Source organism: Saccoglossus kowalevskii, chromosome 15 (genome assembly GCF_978046115.1).
Source record: "Saccoglossus kowalevskii chromosome 15, keSacKowa6.1, whole genome shotgun sequence".
NCBI classification, from domain to species: Eukaryota; Metazoa; Hemichordata; class Enteropneusta; family Harrimaniidae; genus Saccoglossus; species Saccoglossus kowalevskii.
Genome location: NC_140655.1, coordinates 24,774,636 through 24,785,678, shown reverse-complemented (window position 1 = coordinate 24,785,678; position 11,043 = coordinate 24,774,636). Strand labels below are relative to the sequence as shown.

Below are 11,043 nucleotides of genomic sequence, written 5' to 3'. Positions count from 1 at the left end.
TCAAAGATAGTTGTATCACAATGTATAAAATAAGAAATAAGATTGAGAGTAAGAAAAAATGTTACAAATGACACCCTGCTTCAGTGTGTCGCCGCATTACATGGCGCTAAGATTAAAATAGTAATTGTTATATGGTTTACATAAGACAAGTATGATCATTAAAAATAATTTTTGTAGTTTTCTGCATGTAAGTTATTTTCATATTTAACCCACCCGCGTTCGATTTGTTATGTGAGCGAATGTTGTCAATTTCGAAGATAAAAATACACGCTTTGTATCAGAGATTGACATAATGTGCACATTTACGTGATAAGATATGTTGCATTTTTAAAAGAATAATTTGTGTGGGGACCGATAACCTTGTAAACTACATGTTGAAACAGTATTGTGCACAATTTGAGGTATTCGCCGAATACCTTCTATTTAATATAACATTATGTGCATATCAATTTCTTTCAGACTGAACAACGAAACTGTCACATCGCCATCTTAAGAACCACATGCAACACAATATAATGATAAAGATGTGTTAGCGTCCCACGAAGCAGTAACCATGGATACCGTCTGGAATGACTCAGGCAACGCAACTAGACAATCTGACAATAGTCGAGTGGCAAAGGAAGTCCTCGTAGGATTAGTGTTATCTTTGATAATAGCAGCAACTATTTTCGGAAACACGATTGTCCTGATTGCTGTGTGTAAGCAGAAGACACTGCATACTATTTCAAACTACTTCCTGGTTTCCCTTGCCATGGCGGATCTGTTAGTCGGTATTGTTGTGATGCCTCCCGCTATGCTGTTAAAGGTGTTCAGATCATGGCTACTTGGAGCGACGTTTTGTTCGCTGTGGACCTCCTTGAATTTAATGCTGACCAACGCGTCTATTTTAAGTCTATGTATAATTAGCATAGATCGGTATCTGCTAATTACACAACCCCTCAAGTATAAACAGAAAATGACACCACTGCGGGCGCTGATACTGATCGTTTCCACGTGGATATTCGCAATATTGACTTCTTTTTTGCCGATTCAGTTGCAATGGTACAGTCAGTCGTCAGTGCCGTCGACATCGCTGTGTAGCTTCGGCATGTCGCGAACTTACGCCTTGTTGGCCAGTATATTACTCTTCTTCTCCCCACTTGCGCTGATCTTGTACACATATGGGCACATTTTCAAGGCGGCCCGGGAACAAGCACTGCGTATTGCTACTGCACCAGCAGTAACGGAAAAACAAATAGACGAAACGTGGATATCAAAGTTCAGACAGAAGCAAGACAATGTGAAAGGAAAAAAAGCAATGAAAACCCTGGGTATTATTGTGAGCGCATTTTTAATCACGTGGTTACCTTATCATATATTATTGCTCATTCAAGCAATTACCCAGCAAATGCAGCCTGATTTGCATACATCATTAGCATGGCTTGGCTTTTGCAACTCACTAATTAATCCTATCATATATCCAATGTTGATTAAAGATTTCCGAACAATTTTTATAAAGTTTTTTAAACGGGAGAAACATGTGACCAGGGCTATATTGTCATCTACTATGAAGGCGACGCTAAGTGTAGTGTATGATTGTAAACTGGAAATAATAGACCCAGAACATAGCGCACTTCATTCGTTATTTGCTAATAATGAAGATATTTAGAAGAAGAATACAATACAACATTATAAGGGTGAAAGTGTTATTTATTTGTCAAGGCTTACATATGAAAAAGTATGTTTATAACTTTTTGCTTGAATACATGACATTATAACTTACGAGCTGAAAATATATTTACCTACGGACGAGCCACTGCAGATCAGTTTACTGGCGAGTCTATCTGGCTATTCCAAACAACCCATTGATTAAAGCGTTAGAAATTTCACAGACCTTCTAATGCATTTCTACTGTATGCCTTCAAAAATTGCTAGAACATGTTCTTACCATGTGTGTTACAATTATTGACTATTGTTAAGATTCGTGGATTGGTATAGAATTCTACATCATACACAAACAACTGTATACATTCGATTACGGTGGATACGAGGACAAAAACACATGTCTTGTAGATACTAAGGGTACTATGTACATCGCATTTTGTCAAATCGTTCAAAATACAAATATTTTTTTTTTCAAATAAAATTCTTGGATACTTCTAAGACTATGATCGATAGATCTTAAATCTTACAGCACACGTGTTTGCAAGTATGTTCATGCTGTTACATCGGCGATGGTTTTGAATATGCTGAAAACACAAGAACTAAGCAGTACCATATACACTATATGGTGGATTACAATAGTGGATCGAATTTATTGCACAAAATACTAGATATTAGTAATTTTACCAGAATCGCAGAGTGCAAAATCAATAAAAGGTTGGTTGGAATATAAACAAATCAGTTGTTTTAAGCACACATATTTGTATATTTTTTGCGTATTAAAACCCTGTTTGTACCTATTGCCAACACTGACAAAGCTATTGTGTGATTCGTAGACAGTGAGATTTAAATGAATAAATAAGTAGAAACATGTGGGCGTGTTTTGCGTAATTCGACATCGGACAGAATTTACGCGATGTCACTACTTTTTATTTGTGGAGGACGGTTTCAGAAAGCGTGGATTAGTTAAGACTATCCACACTACTTGTATAAATGAAGATATTAAAAAAAAAGGATTTAAAGCCATACACATTATGCACGTTTAATAATTGTATAAACTACGTACCACAAAAGGAAGATACTCCTCCCCGTTTTGCATATTTCTATAATCAAGGTTCTCGTCCAACGATTTCCCAACATGGGCATCCATATTACTACCACTTAAATGAAGCGAAAGTGTTAACCAGTTAGGGGCCTATTTTTAGAAGAAAACAAAAACTGATAAGTAATTTGAATAATGTATTACAATCAACATAATCTGAAAATACCGGCTTTAATCTACATATATTTGTTCATTACTGGAATTTTTCGAATACGAAGTCGAGTGAGGGACCCTTTTATACTATTCACAGAACACGCAGTTTTAATTGTGTGTTTTCTTGTGGTGCTGCCATTTTGATTACGTCACCCATAAAACACTACAGGTTTCGCAAAAATCTGTTTAAATCTTCTAACCACTTGAAAAGAAACGTTTAAAAAATAACACATTTACATTATTCAAAATATATCAGTCAGTGATTAGCTCCAGGCTCACCATTATTTTGTTAGATTCTTTGCAATAAACACTTTCAGGTTATAAAGTTCAGCATCAACAACATCTTTTTGGCATTAACGATGTTTATTTATTTCTGTGAAATAAAAATATTTAAAAATGTATCATTTTTTTTAGTTACAGTTCAAAGAAATTTAAAATCACATATGCTTTTCTTCATCCCCGTATTTCGCATGTGATGTAATATTTAGAAACATTGAAAACTATATCTATTTTGTAAACAAAAAAATCGCTCGACCTACACATGAAAATGTCTGCTTATGGCCATTCTGTGCACGTTTGGAACGTCTGTTATCAGTTAGCTCAAGAGCTAAATCAATAGTCAAAGTCAATAGAGTAGCCAAAGTGTTAAAAGTGGAGTAGCGGGAAAATCAAATTTTGCATAGGAATTTTGCATTGGATCTAGTATCCCTCAAAACTTAATATGTAATAACATAAATAATTTTCTGTAATCCTCGTAAAGGCGTGTTTGTTGTTCCCTCCCTTGACACCAACTTAATATTTGGTGCTGTACTTAACAAAGGAGCTCAGATCTAAATACAAAGTAATATAGTTGCCAAGTGCGTCTTAAACCATATTTGCCCCATTTAATATCTCAGTATTTGGGTTTGGTATTTGGTAGTCATAGTAAATAACGGACAAGAGTGTTTCGAACAGCGCATACACGTTATTAGTGATTCAATAATTCAATTTCGGGGGTTCCTATGTTTTTTATAGACTTGCATACAGTATCTTGTTCATTTTTAAATAACCTGGCTTTATAAACTCACATAATTTTATTTTCTTGAAAAACAAACGAGACACGTGTGCACGTCTAACATTTGTATTCCAAACATATTAAAATCGCCATCGTATGTTTATTTGGGCGACTAGACAAACATATTATATGAAGGGTGCCCCTTTTTCTTCTCTCAAATGTTAGCACTTTTGTTAATACCCAAACAATATCTAAATAAAGTATATAATTTCCAAAGATATGGTGAGCAATGTGAAGGGAGTTATGGGAAGATTTGCGCCAGTCACAAGTCCAAGAAATAGTTAAGAATTAGGAACCTTAGGAATGTACTTTGAATACACCTACCTACAGAAAATGGAAATCCAGTGTATCACGATCCACGCTATGATGCGCACTTAAAAGGTTGATAAAAGTGGGAGATTTTCCCGCCATTTCAATTTTGTTTCTGTATCACGTGATTCAACGAAACCAATCCAGTTAGACAATATTATTGTATGGAAGTTGTTATTTTGTTGGTAACCGTGAGGTAACGCCCTTTAATAAATAGAAATAGAATCAAAATAAATATATTTTTCCCAAATATATTTAATATGCTGTGACTTCATGAGAGTAGTAAACTTAAAACTAAAGATGGATAAGATATTGGCTTATGTACTCACAGATCAAGTCATTAAGAAACTGCACATTTTGCTTATACGAAGCTCGTCTTTAAATGCATTTAATTTTGAATATACGTCATAGTTCAAATTTGCTGGTACTTCGTATCATAGGATGGCATTATTTTTTCTGCCCTAATTGTTGGGTTTTTACTCTTCTCACACAAATATAAGTAAACTAAAATCCTGTGTTTGCCTTTCAAGTTCAGACTACTAAATCCAATATTGGAAATAGGTGGACAAAAACTCATTAATTTACCAATGTTCTTTAATGCCATGAGGCTTGAATACGCCTTGAAAGTATCTTTATTATTACTACAACTTTCTCAGTTTCACTTGTTCAATATGGTTGGCTACGTCTCACCTACCAGTCGCCTGCTTACATACCAACACCAATATATGCTGTTTGCCAGAATTCAACTCAGGTTTTTTGTGCAGTATTGGACATCTCCTCACATCAATTCTAAAATCAATGATATCAATGCTATGGATACACTTGGTGTACTCTTAACTGTCCATCCACAACGTAAGAAACCATTTTTTTAAGACATTTAGCTATTGTATATACACGACTGTCTACAACTACAATGTTCAATATTTGTTAATAAACTGAACATCTGTTCTGAATATGTACTCCAAAATAGACCCAATGTTGTGCATAATATTTTACCCTATGAATGGAAAAACAAATTTAATACCTCTATAAAAAGAGATCCAAATAATGCCCCCGTCCCATCAACACTGGTTTACCCCCCAAAGTGTATATGGTACCAATGATTTTTTCTTTGCGGGGGCTCATTTTTAATATTCTCTATCAGCGCCCTCTATGTCTACATTAACGCGTGATCTTTTGTCTGCTACACACTGAAGTTATTGTTCCTTCTTGGTGGTCTGTAATATTACTTCTAAATTATTTGCCAAGCACAAAACATATATTGATCATTTCATCTGCTAAACTGTGATTCCACTCAGGCGACACAAAGCTTGCTTCTTTGATAACAATGTAAAATTTATAAATGACTTGCTAGTTGTTCCAGAGTCACAACGTCCTCTGTTACTTTTCATCTGTTTCTTATTTTGACAAGACCTTATGTTAGTGTAAGATTCCAATGGCTTTTGGTTTCTTGGAGTTTCTGGCACAGACAAACCGACATCACGGGCACTCATGCACAATACAATAGTCTCTTGATATTGTTCTAAATTTGCATGTTTTTAATATTTTCTCTTTAAATTTGTCAGAAGGGAGTTGACAGATAGCACTCTTGCCACTATGTAGGACTACTGTATAATAAATACATTATGTGATGATTAATTTGGTGGTTGTCGTAAGAGAGGTCTGAATGATTTATTCATTGACCCGTCGAAAAGTAATTTCATATATTGCCACGGCAACTCATACCAGTACAATTTTCATTCAGCTTGCTCTCATGACTGAATTTATATGTCTGTTCTAGTGTAAAATCGAATAAAGAGTTTCGAAAAATGAAAATATTATTTTGCTGAATTTTACCTTCAGACAATATTTCATTTGAATTAATTGATTTCGTATGGGCATGTACATTTATAATTTGTTGGAAATCTGTGACTAGGTACCGGACTATGCCATATATAAGTAACCCATTATGACAAGATAATACTTGCACTGCCACATATGATTCGTTTCAAGCCAACTTGATGATTGTTTCCGAGTCTCGTTGCCATGTTATGTACATTTCGTCTTTTTAACCCTCCCAAATTTCTATAATATTGTACAGATTTGCGAAAGTATTCTTTTTTCCTCGGTCTCTTGACTTTTTTTAAATAACAATAATGACAATGTAGCTCACCATTTTATAGGACGAGTGTTTTAATCTCTCGCTATTAACACTGTTTTTTATAAAGTTTATTGCATTGTGTTATTCTGTATTGCATTTATTTCACATAACTTTGTTTTGTATTGCACGTTCCATAAATAAGGAGATCTGTGGGCGTCCCATGAATAAAAAAGTAACATTCTAGACGTATTTTCATTTAGTACCATTGACTTGTTGAGTTGTCGGCACAAGAATAAGTAGCCTGTTCTTTACCTACTGTTTAATACAAGTGTCAGTATTTGTAGGCATCGACGAGCGAGAATATAATGTGCAGAGTGTGCTGTTAATACTAATATGTGAGGTGAAGTACATATGCTGATTTATGCAAGTGTTTTATTTTAGTAGATTCTCAGTGACTTTATGAATGATGTTTATTCTCTTCATTTCATGATTCATACATATTTCTAAATATCTTCTATATACTCATTGTGGCATTATCAGGTTCATAAGCTCTTCGTTTGATCCATAAAGTAAATGGTTTCCATCAATATGTCTCTCTGCCTCTAATAAAACAAAAAGTTAAATAAATGTTAACAATGTGCCGATAACTAGATTACATCTACATGAAATACGTCTCGAATGAATTATCACCCACCAAGAAGGTTATGTTTTGGATAGCGTTGGTTGTTAGATTGACAGTTTATCTCTTAACAGGAAGACAAAAAATAAGTTATAGATGGATTCACTTAAAGTTTTAAAGAAAGGCAGCAGGGATGTTACTTACAAAAGTGTACCAATTGATTTTACATGCATATATCTAGAGATGGATAATATCATTTAGAAAAACATCAATTTGGTTATATAGATTTTTCAGACAGGGTAATATTCAGCAGGAGGTTGCATGAAATCTCATTACCATTAAATCAAATGTTCGGAACTCAAGAAAAATTTGTTCTTCAATTAAAATACTGGCGACTTTATTTGAGGAGAGGTCTATAATTTGGTCTATTCAATAATCCATTTTGGTCTTCTTTTTCAAAAGTAATTAGAAGTTTATTTCAGTATGATAAAAGTATTAAACAATAAAATGAATGTACTAGGGAATATTTGTAAGTTGCAACTATGACGGATGTTTGAGTAAACGAAACATAATAATAGTTGTGACGGCGTTCCATCCAGGTGTGCAGTGATATTTGTATGTGCATTTTTATTTTGTTTTAAATGAACTGTTTATCACATGTCTATAAATGAGGTAATATATTTCAGTAATATACTCATCGCTGTCTACTATGTCAACAACACTCTTCAATTATCTAGTCATTCATATTAGCATATAGTCGATCATACAGGGCACAGCTACTTACCATCAATGTCCTCAGGTTTCTGTGTCACGTGACATATGAAAATACAAACAGAAAATAACATTACTTTGAGTAAATTGAATCAGTAATCAACTGACTGAAGACTAAATTTGAGGCATGAGATACACGTACAAAGTAAACTATGAGGTAATGTAAATATAACATGGTATGGTGGAGTTTCATCAAAGACTTACCTCTAATTCCGATTCGAAAAACTTGTCCTTATCTAAAATGATTTAAATAACAAATAATTATTAAATTTAAAATTTAATAAGACACCAACATTTACATATTAAAATAGATAAAATTGAATTACTAACCTTGCTTCAAAGTTTTACCTTTCGTTTCCTGTTGAAAACACCAAATTTGTGTTTAACAATGATACTGATGCGAGAATACATACACTCAAAGTCATTGACGAAGACACTTTTAAATTAATTCTTAAAAAGATATTGTACTAGGAATATAAGAACTCACTAAACATGGGCTGACCGGGTATTCAACAGCAGAAACCGATCAAGTAAGCAAACGTAATGCTATTATAAAGGTGAATACAGTCAGTCACGTTAACTGTAGAGACTGTACAACCAGTGACGGTTTTTGATCGGCACGTATATATCTTCAAAATTGACGATAGGTATGTCACTCGTCTAATAACTAGCTTTGAAGTTGAGCATAAAGGTAAACATTCTCCAAAATAAAATATAGAAACTAAATATAGAATAAAAAGATGACAAGCAAGTATTAACACAAGCACACGTAATATAAGGTGTACTACGCCGGCCGCCCACATATCTAAAAAAAATGCAGTAATTGTCAGACAGAATAAATACCACCTAACCACTTGTACAAACAATATAAATAATAAATAATTCACATTAGGAAATTATGGACAGCGGTAGTGGACTTACTTCTTGGTGGTCTACTTGGCCTTGTATAGTGATTGCCAGTATAAATACTAAAGCGGCGATCAACAGTGTTCTCATCTTTGATGTAAAAGCTGAAATTATAAATGACACGGCGATTACCATGATGCAGCTAGTGCACCTAAAAATGTGAACACGACCTTACTAAACGATAATGTTGTACACAATGAAACAATTCATCCATTTACTGTATTCGATATGCGGTGTGCCAACAGTGGTACAACTCTTGTGCGATCTGTAGACAGAAATGGTATTCAGTCAGATTTAAATGAATAATTATATATAAACATGTGGTTGTGTTCTGCGTAACTCGTCATCAGACAAAATGTACGCGATGTCATTTCTTCTTCTTAATCGCGCAGGGAGTTTACAGAGAGTACGTGTTGGTCAAGAAATGAACATTTATCAATACTACTTGTATCCATTTGTGCTCTGTGAAGAGCTACGAATAAAGGAATTCACACGAGGGATTTACAGCCAAACAAATTGGGCACGCTTCATAATTACATAAAATTCATACCGCATTTTGACCACAAGAGAGAGATACTCTTCCCTATTAGGGAAAGTGTCACTAATTATGTGGTCAAAACATATATTGATCATTTCATCTGTGATTCCCGTCAGCCGCCACAAAGCATTTTAATGTTATGGATTAGTGTAGTTTTGGACAATTTCAATCAACGGACTAGTTCAATAACATAACTTTCGAGAAATGTTGACAGAATGATGTTTTATGCTTCTTTCATAACTGTGTAAGATTTATAAATAAGATCATGTTCTTTCTGAATGACTTACTGCTAGTTGTTTCTGAATCACGACGTCCTCCGTATCTTATCATTTGTTTTTGTTGTTTTTTTTGACAAGGCTTTCTGTCATTGTAAGATTTCTATAGCTTCTGTTTTTTTGGAGTTTCTGGCACAGACAGTCCGACATCACGGACACACATGCATAATACAATAGTATTTTAATATTGTTCTGAATTTGCATGTTTTAAATATTTTCTTTTTAAATTTGCCAGAGGGGAGTTGACCGATCTCTTGGCACAGTGTAGAACTTTTGTATAGTGAATAATAATTACATTATGTGATGATTAATTCGGTGGTTGTTGTAAGAGAGGTCTGAATGATTGATTCATTGACCCGTCGAAAATTAGTTTTATATATTGCCTTGGTAACTCATACCAGTACAATTTTCATTCAGCTTGCTCTCACAGCTGAATTTATACGTCTTTTCTAGTGTAAAATCGAATAGAGAGATTCAAAAAATGAAAATATTATTTTGCTGAATTTTTCCTTCAGACAATATTTCATTTGAATTAATAGATTTCATATGGGTCTAATTTATAATTTGTTGGAAATCTGTGACGAGGCACCGGATCATGCCATATAAGTAATCTGTCACGACAAGATAATACTTGCACTGCCACATATGATTCGTTTCAAGCCAACTTGTTCATTGTTTCCGTGTCTCGTCGCCATTTTATGTACATTTTGTCGTTTTAATCTTCCCAAATTTCCTTATTGTACAGATTTGCGGAAGTATTCTTTCTCCTCGGTTTCTTAACTTTTTTTAAATAACAATAATGACCATTTTAGCTCATCATATTATAGAAGCGTTTTAACTCTCGCCATTAATTGACACTGATTTTTTTATAAAGTTCATTGCATTGTGTTATTCTGTATTGTATTTATTCCACATTGTTTTGTTTTGTTTTGTTTCGCACGTTCCATAAATAGGCAGACCTTTAGGCGTCCCATGAATAAAAATATAAACATTCTAAACGTATTTTCGTTTAGTACCATTGACTTGTTTAGTTGTAGGCACTAGAATAAGTATACAATACAAGAAGAATAAGTAAGGTTTTGGATAGCGTTGGTTTGTTGGATTTACAGTTTATCTTTTAACAGCAAAACAAAAGAAAATGTATAGATAGATTCACATAAAATTGTAAGGGAAGGCTGTTCATAACTTAACAACTTTTTGAAGGATTCTCATAAAATTCCCAGAAGTCAGCCTAAAGGCAAGGACAAAGTAATTAATGTTTTTTTATGGATATAGCAATTTCGGGAATAATGTCTCATTTTTAATTCAAAATATAATTGATCGATTCTCATTCAATTTTCAGCAGGGATATTACTTATACAAGTGTACCAATTGATTATATATTTCTAGAGATGTATATCATTTAGAAAAACAGCAATTTTGTTATTATAGATTTCCAGACAGCTATCGTAAACAATGTAACAATCATATCCCAAAATGATTTGACCCCAACAGATTGAAGTTGTATATTGTACACGGCGTCCATGCTGAATATTTGAGCAAATGGGACAATATTTCCTGATCAATTGCGATGTATTACAAATACGGAGAAATAT

At 33.8% G+C, this 11,043-nt stretch overlaps 1 protein-coding gene and 1 long non-coding RNA gene across 2 annotated transcripts; one reads left to right on the top strand and one right to left on the bottom strand.

Moving 5' to 3' along the window:
• Positions 1-553: 553 nt before the first annotated feature.
• On the top strand, positions 554-1,648 carry LOC100374384 (5-hydroxytryptamine receptor 6-like). Its single transcript, XM_002737331.1, has one exon. The coding sequence runs from the start codon at positions 554-556 to the stop codon at positions 1,646-1,648; it is 1,095 nt and encodes a 364-aa protein (XP_002737377.1).
• Positions 1,649-6,791: 5,143 nt separating this feature from the next.
• Positions 6,792-8,875, bottom strand: LOC144356751 (uncharacterized). Its single transcript, XR_014931716.1, has 6 exons — positions 8,854-8,875; positions 8,651-8,739; positions 8,060-8,087; positions 7,934-7,965; positions 7,743-7,761; positions 6,792-6,941 (listed from the first exon to the last, which is right to left on the bottom strand). It is a non-coding gene; the product is annotated as an uncharacterized LOC144356751 (long non-coding RNA).
• Between the last annotated feature and the right edge of the window lie 2,168 nt (positions 8,876-11,043).

Coding starts and splice junctions, on each gene's coding strand:
- LOC100374384 (XM_002737331.1), top strand. CDS start 554: ATGGATACCGTCTGGAATGACTCAGGCAACGCAACTAGACAATCTGAC.